The sequence below is a fragment of the Podarcis liolepis genome, assembly GCF_965112155.1.
Source record: "Podarcis liolepis genome assembly, chromosome: 5".
Taxonomy (NCBI): Eukaryota; Metazoa; Chordata; class Lepidosauria; order Squamata; family Lacertidae; genus Podarcis; species Podarcis liolepis.
Window position 1 is genome coordinate 45,579,039 of NC_139556.1, and position 15,184 is coordinate 45,594,222.

The following is a 15,184-nucleotide window of genomic DNA, read 5'->3' on the forward strand; positions in this document are numbered from 1 at the left end:
CAGAGCACTTACCTTATATTATATGGCACTGTCTCTCCCCATTGACAATATCCTTCTATAGCAGGCTTTGATTGATGAGAGATGCAGTCATGGGCCTGCAAACCTGTGGAGAGCCGCAGTTCCCTCTGAAGTAAGTTCAGTTCAGGAATGGTCTCCTATACCTTATATTATAAGCTTCTTTTTTGTGTCTTCTGCCTCTAATTTTCTCCTTCAGTGTTTCCAGCATTACTCCTTAAATGCCCTGTAATTAGTTGTTTGTCATGGACCCGGAGTCCACTTGCCCTGCTGATGAGCAGTGACTCCACCTGCAGCTGATCAGCCTTCAAGGAAACAGAGCAGAAGGCACTGATGAGAACCAGCTGGCTGCTTGGGTTCCAGGCAAACAGGGCTTGAAGGGGCTGGTAACAAACTGTTGTAGTCTCATTGCTGAGCAACAATGCGCAGGGCTCAGTGGCGTGGGAGGCCAGCCAGCCAGAAGAGTCTCTGAGATGTACTTGCCTGGAGCAGCAGAGGCGGCACCCAAAGTCAGGTCCAGTCCTCAGGTCAGGTGAACAGCAATCTGCATGGTCAGGTGGTTCAGGGGTCAGGGAATCCAATGATCATGGGGTCAAGGGTCAAGACAAGCAGGAAGCAGCAAGGTAGGGCCAGGAACTACATGCGTTGTTACCAGCATCTGACTGCTGCTTTGCTTAAGCTCTGCTTAAGAAAGCTGAAGCCAGCTGGTTCTCATCAGCAATATAAAAGCTAGATCTACAGCAATTGTACTAAAATTGATCTATTGTAAAACGGAAATCAAAAGTCAAGATGCCATTATTGTCCTCATATTACAAGGCTGGCAATTAATGTTAAGTAGCACAGTAGTACATTCATTAAATAAATAATCTAGACTAAGTTTGCATGAGTGATGTCAAAGGGGCCTAAGTTAAAGTAAATTAGCCTGGATCCAAACCACTCTCCATGGAATCCAAATTGGGTAGTAGCACCTAGTAGTACTCCAGGCACTTTTGGAAGAAACTCATATTCTAGATCCAGTTCTTCAGGTTTTAGGCCCGGTTTTGGCACAGAAACTGCTTTGGTTACCCTGTATGATGACCTCTGTCGAGAGAGAGACATGGGAAACATGTCCCTGTTAATTATCCTTGACCTCTCAGCTGTCAATACCATTGACCATGGTATCCTTCTGGAACAACTGTCCAAACTAGGGGTGGGTGGCACCGCTTTGCAGTGGTTCCAGTCCTACTTGGATGGTCGTTCCTTGAGGGTGTTGCTTGGGGAATGCTTTTCAACCCCATGGAGCCTTCAATGTGGGGCTCCTCAGGGCACAATCCTATGCCCCACATTGTTTAACATCTACATGAAACCACTAGGTGGTGTTATCCAGAGGTTTGGAGTATGTTGTCAGCAGTATGCTGACATCACTCAGCTCTATTTCTCCTTTACATCTGCAGGTGAGGCAGTGGAAGTGCTGGACCAATGTCTTGCCTCAGTAATGGACTGGATGAGAGCCAACAAACTGAAGCTCAATCCAGATAAGACAGAGGCACTGTTAGTGGGTGGTTCCCTAGACCAGATGGGTGGGAGATTGCCTGCTCTTGATGGGGTTACATTTCCTCTGAAGGAGCAGGTTCGTAGCTTGGGGATACTCCTGAATCCTTTGCTGTTGCTTGAAGCTCAGGTGGCCTCAGTGGCCTGGAGTGCCTTCTATCAGCTTCAGCTAGTGGCACAGCTACACTCCTATCTGGATAGGGATAGCCTAACTACTGTTGTCTGGTAGCATGAAGGTTAGATTCAGTGTTTTTTTCTAAAAAAAATGTTTAGGGGTACTCTCATTTTCCTTCTCATATTGAAATACTGCCCCTCAATGAGGCCAAACTTAGATTCACAAAATGTTTAGGGGTATGTGTACCTCTATGCCCCCCACCAGAAAAAAACACTGGTTAAATTACCGCAATGCATTATACATAGGTAATTGTAATTGAATTTGAAGACGGTTCAGAAACTTCAGCTAGTACAGAATTCAGCGGCTAAGTTGCTCTCTGGAACAAGATGGTTTGAGCATATTACAGCAATCCTGGTCCGACGGCACTGGCTACCAATTAGTTTCCAGGCACAATTCAAAGTTCTGGTTTTGACCTACAAAGCCTTAAACAGCTCAGGACCGCAATACCTCAAGGAATGCCTCTTTCCATATGAACCAACTCGGATCCTGAGATCATCTTCTGAAGCCCACTTTTGTGTGCCTCCTTCTTGAGAGGCCTGGAGGGTGGCAACACGAGAACGGGCTTTCTCTGTAGTGGCTCCCTGTCTGTGGAATTCTCTCCCCAGGAAAGTTCACCTGGTGTCTTCATTATACACCTTTTTAACCAGGCCTTTGGTTGATTTGATTGATATCCTAGGCCTTTTAAGATGTAGGGGTTTGGGGGAGGGGGTGTTGTTGAGTTGCTGTTTTTATTTTGATTATGTATTTTGTGGTTTTGTATTTTGATTTTGTTCTGTGAACCTCCCTGAGACTTTCTGGTATAGGGTGGTATATAAATTCAATAAATAATAATAGAGAGAGGGTATGTTCCGTCCCATAAGCAAAGCTCCATTGAGTGGCAGAAAATCATTGTCCTCCAGTGCTAGTACTCTCTTCCTGGGTAGCTACATTCTCGAATACTTTTAAAAAACAAACAAATAAAATACCGCTAGTAACTTTGTTAGGACAATGGAAAATTCCAAAACGAAATATAACACAACTGCCCCCATGCCAAGCAAGACCTTTTCTTCTTTACTTAACATCCAGTGATAGTAAGTGTCCTTGTGCACTCAAAAGCTTGCTTACTAGTCTGTATCTTCCCAATGGGTCCCAATAAAGGTATTTACTACTGCTGCTTTTGGAGTAGATCTTAAATATTATTCAAGAGTGCAAATCATAAATAGCAGGATTCTGAGAAAGAAGAAGAAGAGTTTGGATTTGATATCCCGCCTTTCACTCCCCTTCAGGAGTCTCAAAGTGGCTAACATTCTCCTTTCCCTTCCTCCCCCACAACAAACACTCTGTGAGGTGAGGGGCTGAGAGACTTCAAAGAAGTGTGACTAGCCCAAGGTCACCCAGCAGCTGCATGTGGAGGAGCGGAGACGCGAACCGGGTTCCCCAGATTACGAGACTACCGCTCTTAACCACTACACCACACGGTACCACTGAGCTGTTTTCAATGTCTTCTCTTAATTCAAAATGCAGGACCAGAAACCTGAAAAAAATGGTGGGAAATTTTTGTTATTCTGACAGCACAATCGGATGCCAGAAGCTCCACTGAATTCATTGGAGCTTAACCTGAGAGGCTTGGGGACTGAATGTGCATTATATGCCACTTTGGCATTTAAGTAGTGGTATATAAATAAATAAATATTGTTATTAGCTACAAGTTGACACAACATCCCTGTGTCAATGTATTTTTGAGAGGAAAAAGAACTAGATGTGAATCTTGTTGACTATTGTATGTGTTGACTGTTGGAGCTTCTGTAGAATTCAAGGCCCACATTTTAAATCGTTACTTCACTGCCAAACTAAACATTATTTAGCACAAGCTTTTGACTTGAAACTCAGACGGCAGAGGGAATTGGAGTGATTTTGTGGAGGGCAGAGTACAATTCACCTAATGGTCCATGGCTGCTTACTTGTTGCAGCAGGAGTAACAGCAGATTTTCTTTCTTTCTGTGTGTGTTTTGCCACCACTGTGGCCACAATAAGTAAACAGCTCCTAATCTTGTGATGTATGTTGTTGTTCTATCACTAATCACTAATTTACCTCTACCTATGAATGGGAAAATGGGACGCGGGTGGCGCTGTGGGTAAAACCTCAGTGTCTAGGACTTGCCGATCGTATGGTCGGCGGTTCGAATCCCCGTGGCGGGGTGAGCTCTCGTCTTTCGGTCCCAGCTTCTGCCCACCTAGCAGTTCGAAAGCACACCTAAGTGCAAGTAGATAAATAAGTACCACTTTCTAGCGGGAAGGTAAACGGCGTTTCCGTGTGCTGCACTGGTGCTGGCTCGCCAGAGCAGCTTCGTCACGGAAGTGTCTCCGGACAGCGCTGGCCCCTGGCCTCTAGAGTGAGATGGGTGCACAACCCTAGAGTCGGACACGACTGGCCCGTACGGGCAGGGGTACCTTTACCTTTACCTTTACCTTACTTTATGAATGGGAAAGCTACTTTGCTCATCTCTTATTTATTCACAGTTACCCGCAGGAATATATGGAAGTATGGAGTGTTCCTGCTCAATTCCAAATATGCATTCTTTCTCATACACAATTCCATTCCCGTTCCTTTTTTTATTTTTTTATTTTCTTCCTATTCAGCATTCTAGGGCCACTGGACATTATCAGTCTTCATGGAGAAGTTGGTTGGGTTTCCCCATATTTTAACTTCTACAAATATTGAGGTTCCCTTAAGCCTACTAATATCTTCCTCCTTTGTGTGGATGGTAGCATTTTGATTACATAAGGATTGACTCTCAGAGAATGAGTTTGATACTACAGGATCTTAGTCCTTGTCTAAAGATGAGAAGGAAGGGGGAGATGGGAGGCTAGGCTGCATCTAAGGCGACAACCCACAATTACTTTATTGTGCCTGAAAACAAAACATTTCATATTGTACATTAGCATGCTATGGTTTCAAAAACTAGAAGACAACAAAATGGTATTGTATTCACTTATAACATACAGTACTCGTTCTGCGTATGGGATCCTCTTTTCATGTTCCATCAACTAATAAAATGATCAAGGACAAGATAAAATAATTTGTTTCCAAGTAATGACAAACTGTTTAGGTTATTATAGAAGTTTTCTTCTTTTCCTCACTTTTCTTGACAGCAGACTTGCACTGGCTGAACACGTCCTCCATTCTTGGTGGCATTAGTCAGTTAGCTCATGGTGTTGTGGTTGCAGTCCTAAACACAGGGAGAGTTCTCTTTCGTTTGAATCTTGCTCACAGGTTTTCCACAGGTATCTGGTAGACCACTGAGAACAGGATGCTTTGACCTCATCCAGCAGGATCTTCCGATGTTCCTAGGTTCATGCTTCCCTTTCTTACCATCCCATGTGCCAGGGATGGAGAATCTGTGGCCCTTCGGATTATAGCTCTTATCATCCCTAACCATTGGCTTTGCTAGCTGGAGCTGATGAGAGTTAGGGTCCATCTTCTGGAAGGTCACAGCTTTCCTCCTGCTGCCTTATAGTACCTTCATATATTTTAAATATAATATACACAGTTTGTCAAAGAAGTTCCCTCTCCCCTGAAAAAAATATCAATCACCTGGCATTGGCCAGTCAATCTTTAGTGGGCACCTGAAACAATATTGGTGAAATAACAATATTTTCCTTCTTTTTCTTTTCATATATATTTCATTTGCTCCATATCTGATTTTAAAGTGTGCCTTTTTAAAAAAAATTAAAGATGCCAACATATACACTGAAAATGTTAATTATGGGTAACCAGTTCAAACTCTATCTAAAGATGTCTTCAAAGCAATCATTACAGTAACTACTGTTATGATTTCCTCAGCCAATAGAATACAATTTTTAAAAATATTAAGGTTGCAGTCCTATACCCACTTTCCTGGTAGTAAACATCAGCAAATTCAGTGTCACTTCTTTTTGAGTTGGCAGGTAGAGGATTGGCTGTAAAGAAGTCTTTTTTTTTTTTTTTAAGGAACTGTATTCTGAAGGTTGAATACATTTTCAATTTCCTCCCCCTCTTTTTTTTCCTCCACAAGGGAACCAACCTTTTCAAAACGGAACGGTTAACATGGGAAAGGATGCCTCTTTCAGCGAGATTGGAAAGTTCTTACCATATGCAGACTGAAGAGTTGCCTTAACTACTGTTTTGTCAGGAGCACAGTTGTTCCTCCTCTTCACACAGGTAAAAGGAGAGTGAAAAAAATGGCATGTTAACTACTGCTAGTACCCTTAGTTTGCAATGTATCTTTGTTACGAAACCTGAATTTCATGTAAGGAAATGTTTTGTGCGTTTGTGTGTGTGCAGAGTTAAAGTAAACAAAGCTATTTGACTAATGCCATTGAATACCATTTTCTTCACAGTTGCAACATTTCATCTGGTATCCCTCCCACCCACCTTCCCAGCAAATGATAACTTGCAAATATGGCTAGGGGGGCAAAGACCCACACACAACTCCATGTATTCAGGTTTGTTCAATGGCTGGTTTAAAATTTTAATAATAAAAAACCTAGCGAGCTCATTCAAAAAAGAAATTAGTGAAAAAACTTTGGTCGTCTCTCATCAGTGAAAACTGATTTAGTTATGCAAATTACTGCTATGAATATTAAACCACTGATGAAAGGTTTTTAATGAAGGGATCTTTTGTTTTGGAAATGCAAGGGTATATGCTTTAATTTCTTGCTAATTTACTGTTCTTTGATAATGTTCACATTTTCCCCAAAGTGACTTCACGGATGGGTTTAATACAGTGAATAGAACTACAGGCCAACAATACTGGTTTTGACAAGCCTTCCCCTGTGTAACAATAGATCATGATTTGCAGCCCCTTATGCACAATTCTATTAGGGTGAATTTTGTCTACAGGGCTTTCCCTGAAATGAATTCTCATTTTAATGTTAGCCTCCTGCAGTTTTTAATTTTTAATCTGTAATATGAAATTGCAAATTTTACAAACATCATTTGAAAAAGCCACTAGGACAGAACCGAATGCCAAAGTTTACATATTGCCTAATTAGACTGTTATGAGAAGCAGCTTATCAATGTCAAGCCAAAGATCATCAAAAAATCCAATTACTAATTTGAAAAACACATATATTTATAGGTTCATTTTGTTTAATTTGCATCTGATTAGCTTAATAATTGTTTAAAAATTGTATTAAGGTTAATAGTTTTAGTTCAGCTAGCAACACACCTGGGCTGGGAATGTGCTCTAGCAGCTTTGTCAGTTGCTACCCCACTGACAATAAAAATTTAGCTGTAATCTTCAGCGTAAAGCACAGACAAAATTCATTACTCAAACAGCAAAGCAGTTTTTAATATTAAAAGATATTAAACCTACTTACCAATGTGATCAATATTGTGTCTTCCACCGCTACTAGTCAAATACTTACAGACTACTTTCCTCTTGCTGTGTTTGTTTGTGTGTGAGAGAGAAACTTCTATTTACATTTCCAATCGAGCACAGCCACTGACTCTGCTAGATTGAAAATGTAAATAGAAGTTTGCATCTTGTTAACATAAGAAGCACACACTCACTTTCTTGACACTACCCATTTAGTAAAATGTTTGAAAGGCTTAAACCTTGTCTTGAACCCACACTGCTAAGCATTTTCAACAAAGAGATGGAAATAAAAACACGTCATATATTATGCAGAGGGCATAATGCATAAGCCTGGAGCTTATTTACACAGTCTGTTATCTTATAGTAAAACAAAGATGCCTAACTCATTTCATTCTCTACTTATTTACCTAATCAAGAGGTAAATTCCTAAGCTGGACAACCAGAGCCTTTTTTCAGCATGCCTCTGCTTTCACCTTGGGATAACTGACAGTGCAAGACAAGATCGCAGCCATAGGCTGTCCGTGGGCAGCAGCAGGCGACCACAGGGCACTCTTAAAGGGCACAGGCACAGAGACAGACATAGTGGGAGGCCACAATGCATGGGTTTATTCATTTGGTAGAAGATATGTGCCCCTCCAAACATTGGCACACTTGCTTCCCTTGGGACATCTAACAATAATATCAGTATAAAACAACACTCATTTAAATTATGCATGGAAGCATCAAATCAACACCAAGCCAGCACCAAACATAAAAATCTATGCCAGCTCCTAGTCTACTAAACCTTTCCGCTGGCATCACCTAACAGACCCAACAGAACAAGTAAAACTGAACAGGATGGGTAGGTTTCTTTGGGGTGGGAGTTCTGCAGAGAGGCTGCTGCTGGGGAGGAGGGCCAGTTCCTTTTGGACTCTAAGACATAAGCAGAATAACACCAGAGCAAGGCTGTTGGGTGCTGACTGTGAATGTGAAGTTCCACAGCACAAAATCCAGCTTCAAGAAGAAGTGTGGCCAGGCAGTGGGTTGTGATACCATTGGCCAATGTGGGGTGTATTACTTCCTGCATCGGAGGCAGTACATCTGGGAACAGCAGTTGCAGCTGGCACAAGTGCTCTTGCACTCATGTCCTGCTTGTGGGCTTTCCATAGGTTTCTGGTTGCACACTGCAAGAGTAGGATACTGTACTAGTCGGCCTCTTCAAGTTTCTAAGGTGCTCACAGGTGTGGTGGCCATGCAGCTTCAGGTGCATTTGGAAGAAGCTAGGTCAACCAGAGGGTGACCCTCCAGATGTTGTTGGACTCCAGTTCAGCGACATCAGGGCCTAGGACCTGGGAGTCCAAAGTTCAATCACCACTCAGCCATGAAGCTCACTGGATTACCATCTCTCAGCCAAATTACCTCACAGGGTTGTTGTAAGGATAAAACAGGGAGGGGAAGAACAATGTATCACACCTTGACCATGGGTAGGCAAACTAAGGCCCAATCGCCTTCTAAAGCCGGCCAGAGGACAGTCCGGGAATCAGCGTGTTTTTACATGAGTAGAATGTGTCCTTTTATTTAAAATACATCTCTGGGTTATTTGTGGGGCCTGCCTGGTGTTTTTATTTAACATGTGCTTTTATTTAAAATGCATCTCTGGGTTCTTTGTGGGGCATAGGAATTCGTTCATATTTTTTTTTCAAAATATAGTCCAGCCCACCACAAGGTCTGAGGGACAGTGGACCGGCCCCCTGCTGAAAAGGTTTGCTGACCCCTGCCTTAAACTCATCGAAGGGTGGGGTTTAAAAGTAATCCCAAAAGTAATGTTTAAATCCCTTCGCATCTTAGATAGGGCCCAATTAGTAATATTTTTTATTTATACCCCGCCCATCTGGCTGGGTTGCCCCAGCCACTCTGAGCAGCTTCCAACACACATAATAATTATTATTAATAATAATATCAAACATAAATAGTAACAATCTGCCCCAATATAAAGTCACAATATAAAAAAGATTACTTGAAGGTGTGGCTCCTCCTATATCATACTGCCTGCAACTTGAGATTTGCTGGAGAAACCCTATTAGTTCCATCACTCAGTGAAATGTGGGACTTTGTGACTCACTTTCTTGCAAATAGCACCCGAGTTATTGAATGCCCCCTTGAAGTCCAGCTGATGCCAACACAACAACATAGTTCTTTTAGGTGCCCGATAAAAACCCCTCTCTTTGAATGCCTGTACAGTAATATGTAGACAATTGAGTGATGTTTATTTAATTGTGTTGTACTGTTATATTTTTATTTATTTCATTGTTGTAGCCTGCTCTGGGGTCTTTTGATGAAGCACAGTATAGAAATAAACAAGAAAAAATAAATTCTCCTTTGGCACTGACTTTTCTTTGCACAAATCTATCTATACAGAAAGGGATAAAAGATAAGAAATCTATTAACACAGTGACATATGGTAGCAGAATTTTCAGATTCCATTGAAGTGCAGCAATAAGTCCCACCTTTCTAATTTCATACTACAGAATCCTACCACATACTCAGACCAGATCCACTGACTTCAGATTTGTTAGTCTAACCATGTGTAGCATGAAAGCAAGTTAATTAGCTATCCTTTTCACATCCAGAAGCTGTAACTGCTTGCTTGTAAACAGATTTTTTATTTCTGGTAGACCTGGCCCTGTTATACAGTACATGGAAATAAAAGGTTGGGATACCCTGCAACTTCACAATTCTACCCAAAGCAGTAGACAATTTATACTAGCAACTGGAGAGGCAATGGCATGGGGCGCTGGGTGGGGGCTTTTCAATTTCTCTGAACTTGAAATCCTGGGTCAAAAGTTCGGTGGGTTAATGAGTCTGCCTTTCATCGTTTGATGATCTGTCCTTTGAACTGACATGGTTGTGTAACTTAGGAGTCCTTGGTCCAAAGGACATGAAGATTTCAGAGTTTTTAATACTCCCTCAAGGCATTAACCCTGCCAAGTTTTGAAAAGATTAGAAATAGAATGCCAATCTTATCAGGCAAAGGCGGCAGCAGGCGCTAGGGCACTTTTCAGTCAGCAGGCACAGCTATCCGGATGCAAGCTTTTAAAGAAAAAACTACGGCAGTTTGGCTTGATTGTGCATCTTTACCAAACTGTAGCCAGAACCTTGTGTTTACCCTTTCCAACCAAGTCCCCAGGCATTTCCCATTGCTTGTGGCTTTCTTTTGTAGCATCAAGGCACTGCTGCATGCCACCCCAATCTCTGAGCAGTGCAAGATTCTAGGGCTTCCAGGTGCTTCCCCAGGGTTTGGTTTCCTTGGAATGAGGCACAACGAAGACTTTAGGATGTATGGCTTATTTACACATATATACAACATGAGCCTGTGAGAGACTGATTCACACATTAACATCCCAAGGGGTCATGCTTTTTCCATAGCCACAGCCTTGAATTAAACAGAAACCAAGCATCAAATTTGCACTGGCTTCCCAGCCTGAATCTTTTTTCTAGCTTCCAGATTGTATCATTCAACTCTCAGCTCTGCCTTTTTTCTTTCTAACTACTAGCCAGCTGAAGCAGAAGGCCCACACATTTACAGTCTGGGACAGATCCACTTCGTTTCCTTTATGGTCCATTACAAACCAGCAAATTCACATTTTGCTATTAGTTGATTCTGAGCTCTTGCATAACAACCCTGCTTCCCATGCCATAATCATGCCCCATATTAATGCCAGAGCCTCAAGGAGTGATCAAATTTCAGTTGAGATGCTGCACTGAGGAATTAGCAAGGTGGGAATGGGATACTAAAGATGAACAGGTGAAATCAGTGATGATAAAATGGGAGATAGATGTGGGACACAATATACAAATGATGGATTGGGAGAGGCTACGGAAAACTGATCTGAAATTCACGGCATGTTCTTCATTGAAAGAAAACTATATGAAAATGATGTATCGGTGGTACTTAAGCCCAGTAAAACTAGCAAAAATGTATAAAACAAGTACCAATATATGCTGGAAATGTAAAGAAAAAGAGGGTACCTTTTATCATGTGCTGGAAATGTAATGTAATTTTTTAAAAATCTGGGAAATGATAGATCAGAAGAAACTGTTCATGTATGCTACAAGATCAAGTTGATGTAGTATGCCAAAATGGCAAAATTAACTGGGAAGCTCAGGAACCAAGAAGAAAAGAAATTTTTAAAAGAATGGGAAATGTTTATAATGTGTATACAAAGCCACTGCAAACAGGTTAAAACATTAGCAGGTTTTTGAATACACTTGTAATGTAATAGAATCTACAGATAATTTAGGAAGAAATTTTTTTTGGAGTATTGATATGCAGATGAAAACAGAATTAAGAGGATACATGGATGGGATGGGAGGAAGTCAGGAGATTCAGAGTAATCTTGATATGTGAATGTGTATGACATTTTGATGTAACTTTATTCTTTCTTTTTTTCTCTCCCTTATTTTTGAAAATAAAATAAAATTATTTTTAAAAAGAATTAACAAGGTGGGCAGCATCATGTATGAGTGTCAGGTGAATACACCTTAGGCCTGTGACTTGGCATCTTCAAAGGTCCATCACCAAGCACGCCTACACCAACTAAGAAAGTCCACCCTCAAATTCTGTGCCATCCAGTGAGAGTTGAAGTTCTGTTCTTGGAGCAGTAGTATTTAAAACTGAAATAAAACAAGAGGGAACTAGAAGGGCTGAAGATAGCAAGAAGGGTAGTATTCATGCAGGGATGTTGAGGGCAGGGTATGCCACTCAACTAGGAGAATCTCTCTCTCACTGGAACCTTCAAAATAAGTCATTTTTCATCAAACATGAAGAACTTTAGGCATTAGCAGTAAATAGTGCTATTCCTTAAAACTGAATCTATTTCAAAAGGCTAGCATACACATATGCTTCTGTAAACTTTATTATCCTCCAATTTTGCTGGCTTGGCAATTCATAGGCAGCTTAGAATTCATGTTGGGTGGGGAGGAGAGAAAAGCAGCTACTATGAGATCTATACAAAACTGAAATCATATACAGTACTGACAACTGAACTGAGGTGGGAGCTTAGGAAAGGTGTCCTTAGAATGCTGCAATAAGAAAAAGGACAAGACTAGACTACTGTTTGGTTCAATTTAATGCCAGCTGCACTGTTCAAGTTATCCTGTTAACAGCTCAAGCAGAACTTTCCTAGCCCTGCCAATTAGGATATTGTAACTATAGGTACCAGGCACTTAACCTTAAATATTTAAGTTTTGAATTGATACCACCAACCATGAGAAGTACTGGAACTGAAGAGAAAGTGACAATCATGATTCAAAGGTATGTGGCCTGGGAAAGAGAAGGGTCTGTTTCCCATCCTGGCAACCTCCAATGACTATGTTATGTGGAAAGAAAGGGGCCAAGTATAATCAGTTCTGTTTAACACTACTATATATGGATTGTTGTTCTCCTAGAGTTGTTAAAAGTGCCATAGCTGGTAGTTGGGTAGAGGGATTGTACATTTACTAAGCTATGGATAACAAGATAACAATGCAGCTATCCTTGCCTTATCCTTTCTAAAGCATTAACTGAATGTTGCCAGCGTACAGAGAACCGTCTAACATGCTTTTTTAGCAGTCATATTCACCAGGGATTGGAACAATATAAAAGGATACTATTTTAAGACAAGGTACGGTTTAATGTAAAAATCAGATAACAATTAACACCTGAATTAAAACTATCTTAACACAATACAGTGTTAAACAAAAAGCCCTGTAAAATATATGAAAATGTATATACAGATGGGAAAGCGTCAATGTTGAAGGATGAACTGAAGTTACAGAAACAAAGTAAGGTTCTAAATGCAAAGAATACTTTACAACCCATATATGTCCATTTATTCTGAAGGAAAAAAATTACACAAACCCAGTACCAAAAATTACAAAACATTTTTTTTTGTTTTCCTCCCTCTTGTCTTGCCTTCAGTTTCTCCAGCAGGCTTAACTGTAGATTTGGAATGTTCTTCTTTCACTGTTTTCTTTTTTTCTTTTTTTAATGGTCCCTTTTCAATGCTTTCTAGTTGTTAAAAAAAAAAAAAGATGATTTGAGGCCAAACTTTTTGATATTCTCTCTTTAGTAGCAAGATTAGATAAAAATATAACATTCTAATTATCAAGATATCTTTCTTCTGTTCAAAGCAGTTCATTCCAGGCAGTTATTCACTCTTTCCAAACTGACTTGACATCATAACTAAGGGAAACCCTGTGGTAGATGTTTGGAGTCCTATCTCTCACATAAGGCCACAGTTAAGGAAATTGGCTGCAAGGTGCAGGATCCCTCAAACCCACCTCAGGATCACTGCTTCCAAAAAGTTCACATGGAGGAAATTTAATATTGTCCTATTGAAAGCTATTTCAGACCATAGCAGATAACTTTAAAAAATAGTAAGTAGTAAATTCTAAGCATTACTTATTTTAAAAATCTGTAAGCATGTTAGCCCCACAGTTCATCTGTAAACCAAATCAATGCTAGATACCTTTGAATCAAAGGAGACTTTTCTAAGTACAGCAAGATGATTCCTCAGATATATTGACATTCAAGCTGCCAAAGAAGGCATTTTATTTCAACTCATAAAAATTAAATGTTCTATATTGTGCAGCAACAAGCAGACTTTGCTTCAACCTATCAGTTATGGACATTTCAGTTTTGTTTGTAGCTGCTGATCACAAGACAGCAGTATTATCTAATTAGAAATATTTTAAAGGTATTCCCTTTAATGGGAAATGTGAAAGTATATGCTGCTGTTATTGTTGGCGTCCATCTGTCTCAAGAGACAATGAAGGGCACCTTCCAAGGGTGAAGTCAAATCGTTGCATTATAGCAGCACTGAAGTGACCTCCTCAGGAAACAAGTTTAGACAAGTGTGGTCCTGCTTCACTGATGTGGTTCAAAGGAAAGCAGAGCAATACATTTGGCATCATTGCTTAGGAAATATATCAGGTGTGGAGAACATTTAGCCTTCCAGATGCTGCTGAACTGAATTCTGCATCATCCCAGGCCATTGGCTTGCTGGGGCTGATGGGAGTTTAGAAAATTTCCCGCGCACCTGAAATACATGATAAATGGGAAATTTGCTTTCAACATGCTTTTTGAATTGCTGATTCAAAACAATCCACCTTGGTAATGTGGTTAGAAAGGGAAGCCAAACAGGCAGCTACTGCAGGCATAAAATTATTCTGTCTCCTCAGTGGACAAATGGTTTATAGAACTATGAAGAATGACATCCTATGTCCTTTTAAAATGTGTTTTTTTGTGGGGGTGAGTTAGTTTTTATTTTGGTAATATATTTTGTGGTTTTATATTCTTATTTTGTTCTGTGAACTGCCCTGAGACCTCTGGGTATAGGGCAGTATATAAATTATAATAATAATACTACTAATGATGGTGGATTCAAAGATTCCCGAAGGCTTGTGCACGAAAATTTCTGAAACCGCTCCTGACTGTGGGTTCTTCATCCCACTTCCAGGAGTAGCTTCTCATAAGAGGAATTCTGAAGTACTAAGATCTGCATGCAAGTTTTGTGCGTAGCCCTTTGGATCTCACCAAACATGGTTAATGTTTGTTAAATATTAATGACTTTATAGAAGTTACTCTGTAAACATATCTGCATTAGAGGTCTCCTGTTTATTTGCTTTCCCTGGGCTACAGTTCTTTCCCCCACCCATACAAAATAAACGACAGCATTCAGGACATTAGGGAACTCTTACTAATAATAGTAGTTATTTATAATAATAGTAATAATAGTAGGTTTCATAAAGAGGAAAAACCAATAAACTTAAAAGTCTATTTTTAAATAACAGCTAAGCAAGTTATGGGAAGGGGGAGAACATCAGTTTTTCCAGATATCCCACTTATGAATCCAGAATTTCAATTCTCTGTAAGAAATATGTGAATCCAGTGGCCATCTCACTATATACTATAAACTGGAACCTTTCTGAAGATCAGTCACACTCCTACTATATACTTCAATAATGGGATGGTTTTTCGAGTTTTATCTCTAGGTGATTTGCAGCAAGCTAACAACAAAGTTTTATTCCCACTTGTTTAGTGATAGCAACACCCTTCCTAGCCCTTTCCACCTAAGGCTGCTGAGATGAAGGTATATAACTAGAA

At 40.4% G+C, this 15,184-nt stretch overlaps 1 protein-coding gene across 6 annotated transcripts in view; it reads right to left on the reverse strand.

Annotated features, from left to right (window-relative positions):
* Nucleotides 1-9,681: 9,681 nt before the first annotated feature.
* MKI67 (marker of proliferation Ki-67) overlaps nucleotides 9,682-15,184 on the reverse strand; it is a 36,456-nt gene continuing 30,953 nt past the window's right edge. For 5 of the 6 annotated variants that reach the window (XM_083506100.1, XM_083506095.1, XM_083506099.1 and 2 more), the window contains one exon: nucleotides 9,682-13,087. In XM_083506100.1, coding sequence (XP_083362226.1) covers nucleotides 12,951-13,087 — 137 coding nt within the window. In that variant the 3' untranslated portion in view covers nucleotides 9,682-12,950. The remainder of the gene's footprint in view (nucleotides 13,088-15,184) is intronic. The other variant, XM_083506097.1, reaches the window with a different exon arrangement.